At 33.2% G+C, this 22,143-nt stretch overlaps 1 protein-coding gene across 1 annotated transcript in view; it reads left to right on the top strand.

Moving 5' to 3' along the window:
• The first annotated feature begins 2,501 nt into the window (after positions 1–2,501).
• The window catches only part of LOC129225958 (SPRY domain-containing SOCS box protein 3-like), a 42,447-nt gene continuing 22,805 nt past the window's right edge, over positions 2,502–22,143 (top strand). The window contains exons 1-2 of the mRNA XM_054860514.1: positions 2,502–2,585; positions 13,857–14,030. Of these exons, the coding sequence (XP_054716489.1) occupies positions 13,982–14,030 (49 nt within the window). The 5' untranslated portion in view covers positions 2,502–2,585; positions 13,857–13,981. The remainder of the gene's footprint in view (positions 2,586–13,856; positions 14,031–22,143) is intronic.

Genomic DNA, 22,143 nt, shown 5'->3' on the forward strand with positions numbered 1-22,143 from the left:
AGTAAAGCTGGGATTTGTTCTGTTTTTGACGATTTGATTCATTAAAGCGGCTGATTCAATTAACCGGCGTCCACTGTGATTGCGTACAATTAAAATTTATATTTTTCATTTCACAATGGGATAGCTTCCGAAATTTTAAAAGCATTTTTTCTGAAAGGGCATGCATAATAACATGGGATTGAACTATTTTTTAAACAATTTGACAAGTTTAATATTTTTTAACAATTATTTTAATTGGTGCGCAGATTGAAATTCATTTCCTCTGCACATGATATCACAAGTGATGAAAGGCCATTCTTTAATGCCATTAGCGCACAGTGCAAATTATCATAAGCTGACAAGGCGGTTGACAGCAAAGTGCATTTGGAGAGACAATGGAGGAGCGCGCCAAAGTACATCACTTGTAACGTCATAAAGACCACAACATATTTCCAAAATCCGGGCATTAAAAAAAAAAAAGCAACTGTTGTGAAAATAAAAGTTTTTACTGACTCCATGATATTTTTCTTTTGCTTATTCTATCAATTTCAGTGACTAAAAGTAGTACTTTTGACTGAAGGAAACAACCCTATTGAATGTAGTTTTATTCTTTTTGTTGAGAAGATATTTTATAAATGATTTCTAGCATACTTACTTCCAGCTGGAAGAATATGGAGAAAATACAAATTATGTTTAAAACTCAAATCATATTCAAAGAATATAAATGTTCATAGTGACTTGAAATGCTTAATGCAAAAGCTGAGTACCTATTTAAAGTAAAATTATATTTTTTTAAAACAACGACTTATTGAGAGCGGTGGACAATAATGTAGATTCATATAAGGCGTGTGCCAAACAAAGCCATGGAGATCAATGAAACAAAACCAATCCCGCATTTTTCTACGCAGGACAGCGAAAATTAGTCAAATCGTGGATTTTATATTCATGAGAAAGCCTAACTGACGATAAATTATTATCAACAAGCAGTTTGTTACCAACAGGCAATAGTATAGGAAACGTGGCGACAGTAGAATTTTGCAAAAACTGTCTGGTTTTATTTTACAGTAAAGTTGACTAGTAAAAAAAGTGATTAATTGTTCTAGAAAACATAATTTATGCAGCAGACGAATTCAAAAAGGAAAAATGTCGTGGTGCACCGCCACGTTTTCCTGTGACATGATATCCATAGAAAAGTAAGACTGTATAGCCCAATAAGGCCACGATTGACATTATTAATACTCCGGTACCCTTATTAAGACACTGAAAGGTCGGGTGGAGAACATGATTCAGTGCTGCATCCGCGTATGCTGCAGGAACTGTTCTCAAGAGTGAAAAAAAAAAAGAAAAAAAAATAATAATAACGACTTATCAGTGCCCTGAATGTGACTATTGATTTTCTCTTTCCCATTGAAGTAAATATGACATTTTTGAAAATGTGTCTGGTTTTATCAAATGTAGTTTAACATGTTTTTAATATCGACAGTAAAAGAATTCCAAAATTTCATAATCTTTTTTGCTGTTTTTTCAAAGTTGGCCTTATTAAGAGCCCCTGCTTCTAATAAAGTTGATTTATACTTAAATTTTCACATGGATTGCCTTTTTCTTATTTTATGAGTCATTTGATGAATGTACAAAAATTGGAGCCGAATGGATCATAAATGAGCGAAACATTAAGCTCTGAACCTTAGATGGGCCTTATTTGGCACACTTACTTTATAACTTAGCGGATAACTATAGTAAAAAACTTCATGTTTATATTCGGGGGAGACTTCAGAACCCAAATTTTCTTTTAATAGTGCGCTGGAAAAAAACTGTGAGCTTTTCTACAATATAAGTGCACCTCTATACATAGGCGACTTGTGCGGGGGAGCAAAAAGGGCAACTTCCCCCTCAATTTTAAAAGTAAAGGGCTCTCCCCCCCCCCCCCCCCCCCCGCCCCCTTGCTCCACTTTTCTGAGTTTAAAATCGACGATCGATCAGAAAATTATAAAATTTTTTGATTCACGTGTTCGGAGAAAGAAGAACTGACTTAATAAGTGTTGTTTTTATATTTTTCTCCGGGGGTGCTTTTTCTTGACACCTAAGCAGTCTCAGAAACTTTTTGTACCCAAAACCGTAGGTTCGTTTATGGGGGAGGAGAGGGGGGTCATTCTTCAGCAAGACACGGTCCCCTTAAAATGGTAGTTTATTGTATCTAGTCCTGGTATGAACTAAAAAATTTAACAAATATATTAAAAATACAAACTGTTTACCATCTATGTAGATTAGTATGGCTTGGTGATTCTTGTGCCTCATGCATAAAAGCAGAAGAGGAAAAAATCTACTACATTTAGTTGGGATGGGGAGGGGACAGTACTTAATTAAACGTGCAATCTCTTTGTCACATCTCGTCATTAACTTTGTGATTTCATATTGCGTTTCGTAGTTGCCATAGTAACATAAGTGCTTCCGAAGCGGTTTGGCGACAGTTCTGGCAAAGAACGGTAAGCAACCCTATCTATGGCCTTCCTTCGAGACAGATTCCGATTCGAAAATGGCGAGAGGTGGGATGAGGTCATTGGGATTAAACTAAAAGAATATTGAAGTAGAAAAAGAGAATTAACTTGGTAAGTATATTATGTGGATTTTTTAAAACTTTAATTGATTCCTCCTGAAAATATCGCAGCGCTGGGAAGTTTAAAACGAAGAGTCAATTTGGCTGCCTGCCTTTGAAGAATGGCAGTGAAACTACATGTAAAGAATTTCGAAAGACGCTCTTTCTTCTTTCGCGAAAAAGGTTAATTGTGCTATGTGTGAAAATTTTGAATTAAATCTTCATCCAGAAGAGCTATGTAACGCCTTTCTTAGAAAAGATATAAAAAATTTTTTTTTTACTTACATATTGTTACAGGGGGGGGGGGATTTACACCAAGCACAATTCTTCTCTTGGTATATTTGCAAAAGGTTAGAGCCGAATAGGAAGAAAAATAAAAAATATATTTTTTAAAATTTCTTTTCTAATTGAAGAATACAATCCTTGAGGTACAGTAGTCAAGTACATTTTATCATTGTATGAAAAGAGCTTTAGTTTATTCCCTTTGTGTAAAGTGAAATATCTCAGGTATCTTTCATTCCCAGCATAATATGCTCTAGGAATATTTACAAAATGCGTGAATCAAATAATAATAAGAAGAAGAATTAATTTTCTTATTGAAGAATACAAATCTTTGCAATGCAGAACAAGTAAATTTTATCATTATAACATTACTTAAACTTGTAATCTTTTTTTTTTCATATCTCATTAATAATTTTGCAATTTCATATTGCGTTTCTAAGAAAGGGAATAAAAAAGAAAGTTTCTTTTAAAAAAGGTTGTTATGTAGTGAAATATGCTACTTTAAAAAGCATAGTTTTTTTTTAAATTATTTTTTGTATACAGGTAGTTATCAAAATAATAGAAACACTTGGAGAAAAAAAATTGGGAATCGCTACTCTGCCGTAAATGTTCTGTTTAAGCAGGTGCTCTTTTAACTGTAATCACTCACACTGATGACTCTATATGGTGATTGAGTTCTGTGGTCACTTTTGCTGCTGTTCGCTTTTTAGACATTACAATCCACTTCAATACTCGTCGGTTTATTTCACTGAGCTTCTCTTTCCGCCAGCTATTTTGCTTTGCCGAACTTGTCTTACAGCGCTGTGTGTATGCTGTCATGACTTTAGATACTGTAATTTTAGATGCGCCAAAAAGTTGAAAAATTTTAGTTTCACTTGCTTCAGCTAGACGCGCCCCAACAATTTGGCCTCTTTAAAAATTTGAGAGGTCCGACATTTCACGAGCTTGAAAGAAATCCAAGACTTCTAGAACTTCCGTTAAATCACCAAATAGTGCCAGAATATGTATATTGCTATTTATATAAAAAAAAGCATATCTAATTTTATTCTTTATTACTTACAAAGCGCATTCAAAATAGTAACTTTTATTTTCAGGTGTTTCCATTATTTTGATAACTACCTGTATATACATGCCAAGAGTAATTCTACTGTGAGAATACTTGTAAAATATGAGAGCCGAAAAGAGAGAGAGAGATTTAATGAAATTCCTTCTTTTACTGAAGAGTCGAAATCTTTGGAGCTATGTAATGATTTTCTTAAAAATGAAGTATAAAAGAGTTTGTTTTTGTTTACTTATAGTTACGTGGAATTTTTTCATCCCGCATACAATACTTCTCTAAGAATATTTTAAAAATATGAAAGCAGAATATAAACAGAAAAAAATTTTTTTAAAAAAAAAAAAATAGAGCCGACTTCAAAATTGCTCTAAAAAGTGAAAAATAATTTTATTCTTTAAACACCATCAATAATACTTTTAAACATAATTTTTGAAGTTGGCGCGAAAACAAAAAGTAAAATCCAGTATAACCATGTCCGTTCATATTTGTTTCAGAAAATCATCCTAAATTAGGAACGAAATATTTATATCGTTACTCAAATATGCTGTCATCAATGCATAATGTATGTGGTAGTGAAGAAACTCAGCCTGGTTAAATTTATAGTTGTAGTTGAGTTATGGCTGTGAATGATTTTATCTATCGTTTTTGCGCCAACTTCAAAAATTATGTCTAAAAGTATTATTGATGATGTTTAAAAGAATAAAATTATTTTTTACTTTTTAGAGCAATTTTGAAGTCGATTCTTTTTTTTTTTTTTTTTTGAATTTTTTTTATTTTATTCTTTTTAGTGTAAATGTATTTCAGAAATATTAAGAAGTTACTATAACGAAACTTCACCTTATTTTTTTCACAAAAATGCTCCATACTAAAAAAAAAGAAAGTTTTTTTATCAGATCTCATTAATAAGTTTTATTTCATATTGCGTTTCTTGGGAAGAAAAAAAAATTGTTTTATTTTTATTTAAATATACATAGTTTGAAATCTTTTTCCCCCCAATCGAGTATTTTATTACTCTAGGGATATTTTCAAAACGCGAGAGTTGAAAAAAAAAGGAGGAAAACAATCTTTTTTTTAATAACTCTTTCTCTTCAGAGACACAAATCATTGAAACGTAGAGAAATAAATTTTTTATTGCTGCAACATCTCATATTTGAGAATTGCATCTATTAAATTCAAACCTGTTTAGAAGTTAACTTGTTTCGCTGCTTTATTGTAAGCATTTAACTTCAATACATTTCTTTATTCCTCTTTTCAAGAAATTTAACTAAGTTTCATTCCTCTTTATGAATTAAATTTATTCAATAGCCAAACTTAGGGGACAAATTTATAAAAGAGAGTCTACCTATTTCAACGAAGGAAACTGAAGGTCGATAGCAATACGTGCTTCTGATCGCTTTAGAAAAAAAAAATATTACTACGATTTTTTGAAAATAAATACTATAAAACAGCTATTACTGATACTAATTGGAATTAATAAACTAAATTACCTTCAGGAAATAATTGAAATAAAGAATCAGATTTTAATTTTAGAACTTTCTAGATTTTTTTTCATTTCGATACGATTTTTATAACTACAATAAAAATATCAATAAATTACTGCTCACTTTGATAAACTGAATTTTTCCATTTTGGACATTTTTAAGGAATTTTGTTAAATTATTGTTCCTTTCGTGAATTTAATTTATTTATCGTATGGGCACTTTTGTTGAACTTAGTCGCGATGCCTAATCCTACGGAAAATGAATGACTTCATTGTTGATTTTTTTTAAGTCAACAATAGTAGTTGAATCGTGGTTTCATGGTAAGTTTTAAATTTATGAATGACTTTTGTTAAATTCCATTTCTTATCCCCATACTGAAAGAAATTTGGATTCATAATTGACATTTTTATCCAACACTTTCTTATGAAAGTAACAAATAGTATCAAAATAGCATTTAAAAAAAAGAGCATTAAAAGGTAATGCTTTTTCTGGCCTAATGCTTCAAAACAATATCTTTAAAAACAAAAATAAGTCAAAAAAATTAATTAATTGCATGAATAATTTTAAAAAGTCCTGATCCAGAGGAAATGTACGTATGTCTGTTGGTCCATACATTTCAGATTAGGAAAGTCACCAGTAGTGAATACAAATAAAAGTAATTTATTAGTCGCCGCTTCTTTTTTCTAGACGCGACATCTTTTGTAAGCAAAAAGAAAAATAAATAAATGAATAAAGTAACTAATAAATTAGCTTTTTAATTGCTACTAAAAAATAAAATTATCAGTTAATATAAATAATGCGTGGCATTACTATAAATTAATTATATAATCAAGTTAACTATGCAAACAAAACATTTCATTTTTAAGAGGAAAAAACTAACTTAAAATTTTCAGTAAGTTACAACCCTATAGAGATGCAGAAATACATGAAATACAACGCCAGCTCAGTCATTCCACCAAGGACTATAGTTTCGTGCTAGCTGGCGGTGTATTTCACGTATTACTTTATATTGTTGGAGGAACTTAAATTTGTTGGTGGCACAGGTGGGGTAGGGGAGAGTGGCGACCAGGTGGCGAATTATTCTAATATTTTTAGTCGCCAATTTCTATGCTTAGTTGTCACGAGGCGAGTGGAAACCGCGAATCTTGATCTTCACCAAACATCTCCCCCATTCGAAGGAAAATGCCGATTAGAACAAAACATGTTTTGTTAGGAAGATTTAGGCCGGAAAAACCTCATCTCTATGTTTCATTTTTTGCCTCATACAATCTTTTGTCTGTTTTTAAATATATATATATATATATAAAAATAAATAACAATGATGATGACAGCAGCATTCGGCTCCACGTAAAAATTTGAATCCTGCTCTAATTGGTGGGTTTCTTTCGAATATACTGAAGCAAAAGAAATTATGATATAGAACAAGTTTAAAAAATTTTATCTTTCAATGTACTGAGGATATTTTTTGAACAGTTGAAATTTCTTTTTATCATGATCATCTAAAATAAATACTTTTTTTTTCCAAAAAAAAAAAACAATGGTTCTGGAAAAACAATTTGTTTTGTACCACAACATCGAGAAAATTTTATATCTTTAATTTATTGCTCCAAGAAGTAGAAATCAATGTCTCCGCAAACTCAACATTGACAATTATAAGATTTGACTCATTGGAAAATCGCTTTTTTCACACCGAAGAAAAGTTGCAAACGATTTTATTTTCAACTAAATGATCGTTGAGGTGGATATATATTTTTATTTATTTTTACTTGAAATTATTATAGTTAATGTTATTATTTTCTTTGTTTAGCAAAGTTTGGCAATGGGGCTTTGTTTAGTGCAAAGCCCCATTTAATTTTCTTATAGGAAAAAGATATCTTAATATGTAAAAATCTTTTGTGCGGACGTTTGTCACCATAAGGCTTTTAAACTGCTGGACCGATTTTGATCAATTTTTTTGTGCGTAATTAAGTTGTGGCAAGCATGGTTTCGAAGCGCGATGGATCGAATCGAAAACGTTTTTGTTAATTAATTAATTAATTTAAACATTGGATGGTTATATCTCCCATATGATTAATATTTATTTTAAACTATTGTTGAGCGAGAACTGAAATAAATATTTAACCCGTTGCCAAAGGACAAAAAGAAAGCTAGCTCTTCTTTTTGTAATGAAATTTCCTACTGTGATATGTCAATTGAGAATAGATAAAACGTAGAGAGAGAGAGAGAGTGAAGCCTTCATTTCTTGAAAGCAATGATTTTAGGTCCAGTGATGTATTTTAAAGTAAAGTACTGCAAGGTTCACGCAAAACGTGTGTTCTGTCGTCGTAGTTGAACCATGTGACCGGATCGGTGCTTTAGGTTTTCCTAACCAAATGCTCAGAAAGTACCGCACCTAGCAACATTTGTTTCTCGGCTCAAATCCATCTGAGTTTTGGCACCAATGGCAAGAATACTTTAAGGATTATTAAACTAATCAGTACATTATTAAAAGAAAAGATGATGGAATTTAAAGACGAAACAAATCTTATTTTCGTCCAGATAAATTACGACAAGGTAGTTAGTTCTGTACACAAAAGATCAGTGCAGTGGAAGATCTTTATCTTTGGTGGAAAGAACAAATTAGGCAATACATGAAGTTTTAAAAAGTTTTCGTTCAAACGATCGGACCGCGAATCGATCGAAGTTAGCTTCGCTCACTGATCGGCCGGATTACAGTAACGTGGTGGCTTGTCGACTTTGGCTACAAACGATAGAGTTGCGTGATAATTTTTTTACATTTTAAAGCTACTATTAATGTAATTTATTGTATTTTTTGTTTATTTGACGAAATATTTCAAATTGCAAAGAATTGTTTTTCGTTTTTAAAGAGTGTTTAGTCATTTTAGTTGAAGAATATTTATTTTACATATGGAGGGGAGGGATGAGTGATTTTTGCTTATTCAGAGAACTGCTTTTACTATATCATTTTTTTAAAGGGTATCCTTTCGATTGTTTTATTCTTTTTCGTTTGGGGGATGTTGCAGCGGGAATTCCCGTTTGTTCTAGATGGGTACTTAGTTTTTTACACTTAATATCTGAGGACGCTTTTTATCTTTTGGGTATGGCTGAAAGAACAAACCATCAAGTACGAGAGAAAAAATAATAATAAATAATAAAACAACTGCTCAGTGGGCATTATATAAATCAAGTTGTAATAAATATACGCATTCTGACACCAAGCAGCTTAAAACATTTTCTTTTTACTTATTTTTTCAACAAATGGTTCAAACACATGATAGTTTACTGAAATTTTTTAACTTTTCAATTTACAATGTTTGAACAGAACAACGTCTGTCGGGTCTTCTAGTTATGTATAATTTCCAACTAGGCACGGCAATTCAAATTTTTCAAGCGTTGTAAAAGTTATGATCAATGCATATTATATTTAAAAACAACAAAAAACGCTTCCACATATACGTAAATAGATTGATCTCTCAAAACAAGGCGGGGGGGGGGGGGGCAACTGCAATAAATGACATGTTTGACTTCAACGTATTCTGTTTAACATTTAGTGCTATTAATAGTATTTTCAAAAACATAAATAATAATGATAAAATAAAATAAAACTTACTTCATATATTTATTTTTGAAATAGTTTGAAGCCTAGTCAATTGAGAAAGACACAAAGTGGATGTTAGAAATTCGATATTGGTATCAGGGAAAATAGTCTTGCTTATGGACAAGGCGGTAATAGGGAAGAAATATTTGGGGGAACTCATCTTGAGGTTGGGGGGGGAGGGGGAGGGCTTACAAAAAGAAAAGGGGGTTTAAAACCAGTGTACATGACATTTGCATTATTTTTTCAATAAAAAAACATTCTTGTCGGTCAACATAGCCCCCTATCTCCCCCCCCCCCCGTACACTACAGAATTGGTTTGACGAACTTGTTCTGTATGAATAAGGTTATTACCATCAGTCAAAAGTACTACTTTTAGTCACTGAAGTTGATAGAATGGAAAAAAATAAATAAATAAATAAATAAAATAACTAACATGGATCGAGAAAAATCTTTTATTTTCAAAAGGTTTAATTTTTAATTATTTTTTTTAACTGCCCGATTTTTCAAACAAGAAGTGTTCTTTATGACGTCACAAGTGATGAACTTTGGCACATACTCCACTGGCGCGCTGAATGCCGACGCTTGCTGTCTACCGCGTTTCCATCTTATGACAATTCAGAAACGAATTAAATATTGTGCTCTAAACTTGCTATCAACCATATTGTTGCCAGTACATGTGAGTAAAGATGCGAATTATACATTGCGCTCTGCGCTAATGGCATCAGTGAATGACATTTCATCACTTGTGATGTCATGTGCAGAGGCGTAAAAAATGAAATTGAATCTGCGCACCTATTAAAATAACTTTTTTTAAATGTTAAACTTTGTCAAATTATTTAAAAAATGGTCAGATCCTTTGTTTTTAAGCATAGTTTTTCAGAAAAAGATACTTTTAAAATTTCGGAAACAACCCCATTATATTTATCTAGAGACACACTGAAAAACTAGTTTGATCATTACATCCTTGTGAAAACTAAATTTATCCAAAGTTCTTCCGGAAAGAATTAGATGTCGTTGAAAATAGTTTCTCCATTGCACCTTCTCAAACTTTTAAGTTCAATTACCAGGCTGACAGAAGAAAATAACTTCCTGCTTACTTGTTTTTAAAAAGTAGATTTAACTGTCGTCAGAGTTTGTAGAATCTAATTTCACCACGGCAAATTCTTGACATTTAAATTTAATCGATGCCTATATACGGGGTGTAACTGCACAGCGTTTACAGACGTTCAGGGTAGATAGAGTACACCTAGACAATGGGAAACCACATAGCAATGCATGGTCGGAAACGCTTTTCTGGCGCGATAGTGAAGACACAAAGTGCAAGAAAGACAGGAGACAAATAAGGGAAAAAGGCATGTTTGTTATTTCTAATCCAACAAAAATGCTGGTAAGTTTTTGTTTGGAGTACACGATAGGCGTCGTTACGTAAACCGAAGCGTCAGATGACGGTGCATGCGCACACGCGATTTTTGTTGCCGCACTCGCTTCGATCTTCAATGTGCCGGAAATGTGAGGCATGCATCACGGCTCGGAGTCGTAATTTCGAACACCTACTTTGATGATGATCAATAGCTCCTTCATGTTCATTTTTCTTAGTTCTTTGCTGTACTAAAGATAACAAACATGTTTTCTTCTTTTGTTCGTGTTGTCTTTTTGGTGATTTGTGTCGTTACTGCTACGCCAGGAAACCGTTTCCGACCATGCATTGCTATGTGATTTCAGATCATCTAGGTGTACTCTATCTACCCTGAAAGTCTTTAAACGCTGTACTGTTACACCCTGTATATATAAAAATATTTATCGTTACCTCCTTGGGATAACCTCCTTTCTTGATAGGGTTTCCAGTCCCGCGCACTCCCGATCCCGAATCCCGCACGATATTTAGCGGGATTGGAAACAAAATCACGCGGAATTTTTGATCCCGCAAGGATTTTGCATGCAAACGATTTACAATTTTTGCCTTGCATAAAATGAATATTTTTACTAGTATGATCTCAAATTTTAATCACCTTCCTGGCTATCTGCAATAATAGCAAGAAAAACTTTGTCTCATATGATGAACGGTAGATTTACTTCTCAAGAAAGCAATAAAAATAGAATATATTTTTCTGAGAATGAATTGGTATGCGCATTCGGAGGTTTCAGTGTTCTTATATTTACATTGCGAAAATACGTAAAAATTATCAGCCTTTTCGAAAACCATTCCTAAATATTGAAACCCAGAAAATTGGGCTTTAAAAGAAATTTAGAAAGAGTACTACCCCACACAACATAAACTGGTGGAATAGACGTTGAAAAGTCGTCGAATCTGGTCCAAACACTCGTCTATAACTGATTTAAAAACCGTCCCTAACTCGTCGAAATGTCCCCTCAGAACAGTCGAAAGTCGTCTTATACGCGTCGAAAAGACGACTACAATGGATCAAAAATGGTGGAATTAGATCAATAATGAACGATATCCATAGCGCTAGGTAACGTTTCCAAGAACAGTTATAGATCATCTAGAAAACGTCTTCTAGGTACGCTTATTAAAGCAGCACACCTTTTTTTTAATTCTAGACTCTTAATTGTAATGTTTATACGGCACATTACATTTTCCTTAACTTTTTAACATTCATACATTTTTGTCTAATCTGCCAGTTCAATTTTTTTAATACTTATTGCAATTTCACTATTAAACTTAAAACATTATTTTCAATTTTTCTTGTGTGCAAGCTTATCTTTTTATCCAACAGTCTTATTTCCATATATCATTTTGAAACAGAAATCAACAAGATGAATTAGGCTTAGCGAAATCAAGGCGCTAAAAAACAGACGCTAAAATATCAGAAGTAAAAAGCGATGCTGCTTAACGTACGTTGAAGCACGTGCTTCAACACTAATACCGTAGCAACAAGTGTTGCCAAACATTTCAATTAATTTATAAATATCATCATTGTCAGGAATTTTTTTTTTTAATGAAGTTCTAGCCTTTTAACCGTTGTTCTATGAACTAATGAACTATTTTTAATTCACTTTTCGCAGCAATTAGCTCCACCGCAATCCGCTCTCACCCATCACTGCTTGTGTTGATTCTACTGGACACTTCTATTCGACGTTTAGTAGACGACCCTTGTTGATGATCTAATTTACGTCTGTAAAGGATAACTAATAGATATCCAATTTTAGATGTTTAATAGAACATCTAGAAATAACGTTCAATAGTCGTAGAATGGATACCACCTTTAGATGTAGATGAGTGACCAAAGAACACTTTTTCTGTAATTGCCCTCTAACCTGTAGGAAGATCCTGTTGATGTCTTTGTCACCCTGAAGTTAATAATATAAATGTGGGTGGTACCTTGAAAATTATGCTGGATGAATTAGCTGTGTAATCTTCAATATTTGGCACGACTCTAAAAGAAGTGACAGCAACTTGGATAAAACACTAGATGACTCTCATTACAATGCAGTACGTTAAGCTGCTCAGGTTTTTGATAGTCTCTTTAAATTAAAGGGTAAAATTAGCGAAATCATTCAGAAACTTTTGTTAAGACTGCGACCCAGTCAGTGTTCACTCCCTTTTCTAACGAAACAAATGCACTGACGTAATGACCAACGTTAATGAAGCAACAAGGCAAGGTAAATTGGATAGAGTAATGTGCAAATCAAACAGACATCGTTTTTGTCCAAAGTTTGGAGATCAGGAGCAAAAACTGTTAACATGACCCCCATAAGAAAAGAAAAATCTATTGTAGAAGGTGGTGAAGTTTATGGGGATCTTTGCTACACAATGTCCACAATTATTTAATCTAACTAAAACCAACTGCTGGGGAGCCACATGACGCGTTTTCATCAAGCTCATTATTTTTTGTGCAAAAATCGTTTAATAATGCTTTGTTAAGATGCATTGGACTTTAAGTATATTTTAGCGTACCAAACAATTGTCGCTAATTGAGATGTGACTTTGTGACTACAACCAATTGACTACAACTGGTATAAGGTATTCAAGTTAAAAACTATATCATGTAACAAAAGCAGTCCTTCCTTAAAAGCACAACTTTTATTTTTGACATAAAAATGTAACTTTTTGAATAATTAAGTCAATCCCCCGGGATTGGCTTCTTATGATCCCGAAATCCCGCGGGACTGAGATTGACGCGGGATTGGAAACCCTATCTCTTGAGCTTTGAGTTCACTTCTCTTTCATTTTATCATCAATCTTCATTTGATCATTTGAAAACTTGCAATACTATATCGCTATATCGGATGACCTTTAACCAATTCGCAACTCCAATAAACTATTGGGGGCGCTGCAGTCACTGTATAATGGCGGATGAAAAAGGTAAAACAAACAAATGCAGTAACTCATAACTTGCTTTGACGCTTAGTGAATGACAGTAATTTTTCATCGTGTTTGTGGGAAACTTTTTTTTTCCTATTCTTCTGAAATTACATTACATCATAAACTGTCTGAAGCCTGTAATTTACCCCAAAGAAAGCACGTGGAATGGAATGTTTTACCGTTTTCTGTAGTACTGTTAATCACCACAAGGTAGCGTATTCGAGCTCTGGAGTTGCGAATACCAAGCTGTGATATTGATTTAACAACTTCAAGTTCCTGTTAAATATTGAGGCAAGCCATTTTTCAAGAAAATATCTTTACATCAAGTATTTTTTGTGTCAAAATAATTTTTCTTTTTACGAACGGCAACGACCTGGGCTTAATATCAAAGAGTTTGAAGCTTTTAAAATTTAGCAGATTATTTAGGTGATTTAAAAGCTTTTGTTTTTCTTACGCACTTGTTTATTACAGGATTCTCAAATGATAACTGTAATTCCTAGTGTCATTTTGATCTGAATTAAATGCGTCAACATTTCTTTTAGATCGAGTCAAGATGAAATCGAGTTCAAGAAATTTCATGCGGCTTGGGTTGATCGTAAGGCTGGATAATATAGGGGAAAATGAAATGCAAATCCTTGATAGATGATTGCTGAAATAGAACAGAAAAATGGGGACTATTGCAAAAACACCAACTTCTACTTCTAGTAGGAAAAGAAGTGAGACAAAACTTTTATTCTTCTCTAATTTTTAATGTGCATGTACGTATTTTAAAACGGCACCTTCAACGCTTCAACCAATTAGTTAATAATTTTTTTAATTTTATCTCTTGCTTCTTAACATTTGGTTTGTTTAAGTATTTGGGGATTCGTCATAACATTCCTGAATACTACAACTGAAAAAAAAAGAAGACTTTCTTTGCAAAAGAAAATGTTTAGAAGGGAAATTATCACAACGTATGACATTTGGCCTTTTTCCCAGAATTCTTATGTATGTCTTGCTGAAATTGCAAAGATAAAACAGATTTAACAGTTATTCAAAAGCAGTATTAGGAAACGACTTTCAATCATTCAGCAACAGCTTTCGTTGTCACGAAAATTAAGGGGGGGAGCGGGGGCAGGGGGATACTACAGAGTGAAATAATCAAATATACATCAAAGTTAAACACTGATCCGACAGTTACAGTCTGACTACGAAATGTATGGAATGTGCAATCGGCCAAGTTAAGACGATTCCATCTGAATGAATCTTGCAGGGGAGAAGGGAAAACAGCGATGGGATATATTGAAGCACGCGTTTTACATGTCACTAGTACCTTATTAATTTACTGCATTCTCTAAAATAAAATAAGGGGAAACCGAGTTTCTATGGAAAGGGGCCATTCATTAATTACGTAAGGGTGATCTTGGGAGTTTTTGACACCCCTCCCACCATGTAAGGGTAAGTAAGATATTTTACCCCCCCCCCCTCCATCTTACGTAAGATTCCATTCTGTTTTTCAAAATAATAAAATAAGGAATCTTACATCACTGGAATGGTTATTAACTTTACTATTACTGAATATTTTTTAGAAAGTTTTGTGCAAAGAATTGTTTAGAAAAAGGAATTTAGACTTAATGTTTTTTCGACAAATATTTCCTGTGTATGATGCAATACTAGTTTAAAAACGAGCTGATGCATGCATCACATGACTTCCTTTTACTCCAATTTAATGTCATTTTCCCATTATTGGCAATTTTAATGTGATTCAATAGTTTACTTTCTAAATAGCACCAATAGTAGCCAAATTGAAACCAAAATTCAAAAAAAAAAAAAAAAAAAACGCCAAATGTTTCGCCAAATCGGTGACTAAACTTGGCAGCCAAAAGCTTGGCGATATATCGCCAAGTGTTTGACAAATTATAACACCACTTGAGTTAGCATCGAAATTAACAATGATTTCCCCCCCAAAAGGGGCAAAAGACCCCTCTAGAAAATCCCGAATGCAACCAAAAGAGGAGGTGCACAACTAGACCCCGCTAGGAGTCTACGTACCAAATTTCAACTTTCTAGGACATACCGTTTTGGGCTATGCGACATACATACGCAAATACGTATATACAGACGTCATGAGAAAACTCGTCATAATTAACTCGGGAATCGTCAAAATGGATATTTCGCGTGTCTATACGTTCTTAGGCACTTATCCACGTGTGGCACTTATCCACCATTATTCTCAAATAATGAAAAAAAGTCATTAAATTGCAAAACAATGCATTCGGAACTCCAGCGCTCGAATACGCTACATTGCGGTGATTTACAAAACTGCCGAAAAAACTAAAACATTGCCACATTGCGTTCCATGTGTGTCTGTTGACGTAAACACAGGCAGTTTGTTAGGAGTATTTATTAACGCATTCGATGTGTCTTAGATTGCTCTCAGCAACAGAAATTGTTTCGTCCCTTAATGGTATTCTCGATCTTCTCAAGATAATGTTAGTTTTCATTATTTCCCTCTAAAAAGTGTGATGATTGTCTTAAATGGCGAAAGCGAAACGCAAGAAAACTCTGGGTTAACAAACTTTGCATTTGCTCTGTTCGATGCATTTTTCTTTTTTTGAAAGAGGATAACGGTATACCAGATAAGTTTTTTTTTAAATTGTTTAATTGTTTTGTGTGAATTTCAAAGAATACGGGGGGTTTTTTAATCTTAAGTTCGAAAGAAGGATTTGATAACCTTAGCAGAAGAATAGGGCTTTCATCTCCGCCTAGTTTAAAAATAATTAATTAAACCAACCTAATTTACTGCAGCATTTAGTTGGAATGGGCAGTATGCAAAATATTTTCTTGAATATATTATCGTAGAAAGAAATGAAAAATTTTTAACGCTGAGAATTTTCCTCGCCAAAATGGTGGGATTATAGTTTAGGGTTATAGTTTTAGTATTGTGCGAGCAACGAACATTTGGCGAGAGATTTCGCATGTCAGTTAAACCATATTTATTTTTTATCATGAGTGGAATAAAATGGTAGAAAGGTTAACAGAATTCGATAAGTTAAAAGAAATAATGTTAGATCAATTGAAAAAAAAAAAAAACTTCCACCACTTATTTATCCGTGAGAATGTTGTTGATGATTTGCATGGCATGACATAATTAAATCATAACGCAGAAATTAGAAAAATATGAAACAGAAAAATTTTAAATTAACCGATTCGGCAATTTGAGAAAAATAACTCAGCTACAAATGCAAAACAATTAGCGCTAGCCAAGAAAGACAAAGAAGTATCATCTTCTTTTGATAATAATTCGTAATGTCAATTAAATTATCTAGCATTAATTGTTATTCTTGTCAGGACACAATTATTATTTAGTTTTATCAAGAATTAATAAATATCGAATTCAACATCGTGGAAATGGCTGCTTAGAACTACGAACTACGCAATTTGCATTAAGTTTTGACGTTTAGTAATGCTTCTTGAATTCTCATTTCTTTCTACGTGGGCCAGAATATCAACCAGACTTTGAAAATTAATTTAAAAAGAATAAAGCGAAAAAATCATGCATACGAACAAAATTTACTAGGCTTATTAGCATTTTCTTCGTTACCACGTGCGTTTGTTTTACCTTTTTCGTCCGCCATTAGAAAGTGGCTACAGTGCCCCCTATAGTTCGTTGGAGTTGTGAATTAAATAGTACAGAACCATTAAGAAAGAATAAAATTTCCGTTAAAATTTAAAATTAAAGCATGAGGAACGAAAATGGCAACAGCAATTTCAGCAGAGGGAACGCTAATTTGGCATGTTCCACGCTAAAATAATTCCACCTAGCTAATGCATGACTATTTAATACACATTTACTTTAGAAGAATGATATAGTAATCTACTGCTGACGTTCTATTATATAGTAAATATTAAATTGAGTGAAACAAATATATATCTATATTTTGGCAGAGACTTATGAAAAGCTTATCTAAAAGTATTTGAGAGAAGCGGCAAGAGCCTTTAGAAAACAGACTTTGTTGTTGGGGGGAGGATGCTTATCATTTTTACCTTCAATTTCAGAATTTTTCCGGGGATAAAATTCATTTTGTGAATTTCAATGAAAACACGTCTTTTTACGCTAGTAAGGAACTTTACTGTCAGTAACATTTCTCTGTTTTCTTATTGTTACTATGGCAACTGGCGTTTTTCAATGGAATTTCCGCTCTTTGTTTTGGCAGCGATCAAATAAAAATCTTACGTTCTCCTATGTATGATGAATATAATAGCGTTTCCATGGCGAAGAAAAATATAAACGTTCCCCGTTTCCTCTTTCGGTACTTGATAATACTTCGGGTTGAAATTCGAACGATCTGCCATGTTGTGCACTTGTGATTTGGTGAAATAGTAGTTCAAACACCAAGTGCTCTTACGGCTTGCTGATCTGCCCCTATGAATCTACCATTTGAAGTCCAAACCACTTGGGAGCAGGGAAAGCCATTTAGATTTGCTATTGTTTTATTTAAATTACATATTATAAATATTAATTAACTATTTTCCCCCGACTTTGATTCCGTGCGTAGCTTCTTGAAGTAGAGCTGCCTTGCTGAGAGAGAGAAAAAAAAAAGTTCAACCCACACAGATCAATTAGTGCCAAACATTAACACAGTTCCATCAAAGATCATTACTTAAAACGACCCGTGTTGGTCCGCGCTCCTCAGACTTGTTACTCCTTCTAAATTCGAACACTTTCATGGAATAATGTATCTTCTCTTAATCAATCTTCCTAAGCAAGAAAGGCGTATTCCAGAAAATGGTTAATTTGGGTATGAGCATCCAAGTACTATTTGTTCTTGAAATGGCTCTGGTCTGTTGAAATTGGGCGTCCTTTAAGCCATGAAGTCTAACACAATCACTTCTAAACTACTAAAAACAGGATTCGTACGCTACTTCAAAACTCCTCCAATACTCCTTCATTTAGGAAAATTTTTCGAAGGGCCCTTCAAACTCCTTCATTTTGGTTTTAACTCCTTCATTTTTAGTTCAAGACTACATAATCTTCCTCTCTTACAGACATTTAAAATACTTCAATCAAGAACTGTTAACTTCGTCATGAGAGCAAAGCGGGGGGGGGGGGGGGGACTTGTGTCTCAACTGCGTTGATCGCAGTTGTGAAAGAAAATAAACACGTTGAGAGTTAGCATATTTTAACACGCTTTTATTTTATTAGCTTCACCTGTATGTATATAGCTTTTATTAGCTTCACCTGTATATATGTATGTATGTATGTATCTTGTAACGGAATCTTGCAGCTCAAATTTCGTCCACTTCCTGCGATCGGATTCTTTTGAAATTTGGCACGCGACCTCAGACCCGATGACAATGCAATATTCTATAATCAAATTAATTAATTAACTCTTTTAATTGTTAATTTCCTCCAATTTTAACCAATATTTTGGCATAAATCCAATAATGTGAAAAAGGAAAAATTTTAAAAAATACATTGAAAAATACTCGCAAAAATTATTTTAAAATATCTACAAAAACCTTAATATTTCTGCATCAGACAAAATGTGTTTCAATGTTCCAAGGTAATTAGAACATGAAATATAATTATTTTTAACTAATTTCATGCCAAAATTTAGGTGAGCCTTCAATTGGAAATTCATTGTTGATCAGACCATTGTTGAACAAAACTTTTATTCAACTGCATCTCAAATTTTCAAAGTAATACTAGCTGAGTGCCCAGCGTTGCACGGGCTACCTAAAAAATGTAAGAGCAGTCCAGTTGATGCTTTTGTAGTACACTGACACTAGTTTCTAACGCGTTAAGGAATAAATAAATGCGCGTAAAGCAAGGTTTAACTAAGGTTAGGTAACTAAAAATAAACTGCATGTAAATCACTCATTTACTTTACGACGTGCACGGTCCTCCTCGAAAATGAAAGTTATGTCATGTGACGCGTATTTAACAATCAGGCTTGAACAAAAAAAAAAAAAACAGCAAAATTTTGCTGCAGATTACGGCAAAATAATCGAAAAGTAAACAACTTAAACACCCTGATTACAGGAAAAGCCTTAAAACAAAAGCCTAATTTTATTTCTTTATATTCGAGAAAAAGAAATGGCAACAGATCTTTCATCTCAATGATTTTTTTCACGCCATAGACTAATAATAAGAGTAGACCGAGCTTTCCCAGACTTGCTGATGAAAAAATTGGTTCATGGATACATCATGTGACTAGTGGAAGGCTTGGCGAAAACTTTGGCGGCATGGTTGCTAGATGGCAACATTATCTATAGTTTGGCACTCGACATGTATCTTAAGACGTAATGTGTTTTCATTATAATTTTTTTTTTTTTCCAGGTGCAGATATTGAACTGTTTTTCGTTTAGTTATGCATTATTTTGACATTAGTAATTAGTTTTTATCACAGTTTTCAGTAACTTTAATTTCATTCGGAACTGCTACGTCAGCGTTGGCGTGAACGTATAATGGCGTAAACGTTTTGCGTTAACGCAAAAATGTACTAATTGGTATCTTAAATTGAAATTGTAGGTAAAAATCTTACCGTTTGCCGATTCTTTTGGGGCACTTGCATCTTTAATTTCTTAGAGAGTTATTGAAATTAAATAAAGAAAATGCACAATACTATCTAAACGAAAAACTCACTATATTAACAAAATATTTACAACTTAGAATAACTAATTTACAAATCGGACTCCATAAAAGATACCGTGTTCCATCAATTCCATTTATTTTATTTCTCGCCGGCGTTGATCGTCTGCTACGATCAACGCCCGCTGTTGCTAGGATATCCACCAGTCACATGGTTTGGTTTATGAGCAGCAAAAGGGTTGTCATAGCTCGGTCTACTCTTATTATTAGTCTATGCTTCACGCTGTAAATTTTAATAAAAGCGTTCATCCGGAAAGTTGAGTTGAAGCACTGAATAATAATTTGAATGGAGGAAAGCCTTCGAAAAATATGGATTTTATTTTGAAATCTAAGAGTCATAATTAATAATTTTTAATTGATATCTCCGCTAATTATTATCGGAGGATTATGTTAAATAGCCAAACATGAAGACGGGAAGATGACGAATCCATCGATACCTGGTTCGATGGTCAGTTCACTGTCGTTCGGGAGAAGAAGCTTGGACATAGATAGATAGATAGATAGATACTCAGATTTTATATGTATAAGATAAATATGATTTCCGCAAACATACATCGATGACTCACAGTAGCTTTCCATCGGGGTGCACTTGTCTTAACTTTAAGATATTACCTCGCACTCGTTTTATAAATAATTTCGTCAATTAAGTCCCAATCTGATTAAAATTTTCATATACCACACAAAATAAATAAATAAATAAATAAATAAATAAATCTTTATACATAAAGGGCTACTTCTGTCCGGATGATCGGGGTAAACTTCAAAACTACTGGACGAATTTTAACCATTTTTTCACCATAGATAGCTACATTATCAGGGAACAACTTAGGCTATAATTTATTGCTAAAAAACTTAGTTTAAAAACGTCGTGATCGAATACAGTAAATGTCATGTAATTTCCACATCAAATGATTCAAGATTAAACCCATTGTTTCGAAAATTCGTTGCCTTACAACAGCAATATTAAAAGTAATCATGATGTAAATTTTGAATCAAGGCCTCTCTGGAGCAAACATGAGATTAATGTCTTTAAACATTTGGAAACTCTACTTTTGCACTCTTAGGGAAACATAGTAGAGAGCTTTTTTTTTCTTTCTGTGTTTGTGTACTATTTAATTAAATAAAGCGCATGGTTTTTTTTAGTGATCTTTGTTTTTGTTAGTTCATATTTTGGAAATTCTTCAAATTTTTATATGCTTAAATTCGTGCTTTCTTTTTTAAATGAATATTCGTTGGTTCTTTATATTTATTCGTAACTCCAACAAACTATAGGGGCGCTGCAGTCACTGTCTAATAGCGGATGAAAAAACTAAAACAAACGCACGCTGTAACGTATAAATTGCTTCTAAACTTAGGAAATGACAGAAATTTTTGTTCGCATGTATGATTTTTTGTTCTTTATTCATTTGAAAAGGTTTTTCAAAGTTTCTTGGTTATTCTGACCCATGTAGAAATAGATTCGAAATCAAAAAGTATTACGAAAGTAAAAAATCCCAACAAAACATAAATGTGAAAAGAAGCCAAGTTCGGTCGAAATGAGGTTCGGGATAGACGGTGTCACCGACAAAAAAAGTTCAGATCTAAACGGTTACCAAGTTTCATAGCAGTTCCACATAGATGTTGGATTTTCCCATGTTCTTCAATTCATTTAGAAAACAGTTTTTTACTTTCTTTGATAATGGATTTTAAACTTGCGGCAAGTTTTAGTCATCGCTATTTTTATTTATTTATTTATTTTTTTTTTTTTTCAAACTTGCCAAGTTTTAAATCCATTATCAAAGAAAGTAAAAAATTGTTTTCTAAATGAATTGAAGAACATGGGAAAATCCAACATCTATGTGGAACTGCTATGGAACTTGGTAACCATTTAGATCTGAACTTTTTTTGTCGGTGACACCGCCTATCCCGAACCTCATTTCGACCGAACTTGGCTTCTTTTCACATTTATGTTTTGTTGGGATATCATTACTTTTTGAAAGCTAAATCAAAGATTATGTTCTAATTCAGACAATTATAAATGCAAAAGCGTATACAAATATATGATTTCCTTTTTTTTCCTACTGCTTTTACGATGCACTGATTTGAGGTTTCTCTTTATTAGAAGTTTTGAAGATATTTCGATAGCTGGGGACTTGGCGCAAATTTTGTGCAGTAATCGTCTATTTTTCCCATTTATCAGCAAGGCCAAAGTACGT

This window comes from Uloborus diversus, chromosome 7 (genome assembly GCF_026930045.1).
Source record: "Uloborus diversus isolate 005 chromosome 7, Udiv.v.3.1, whole genome shotgun sequence".
Classification (NCBI taxonomy): domain Eukaryota; kingdom Metazoa; phylum Arthropoda; class Arachnida; order Araneae; family Uloboridae; genus Uloborus; species Uloborus diversus.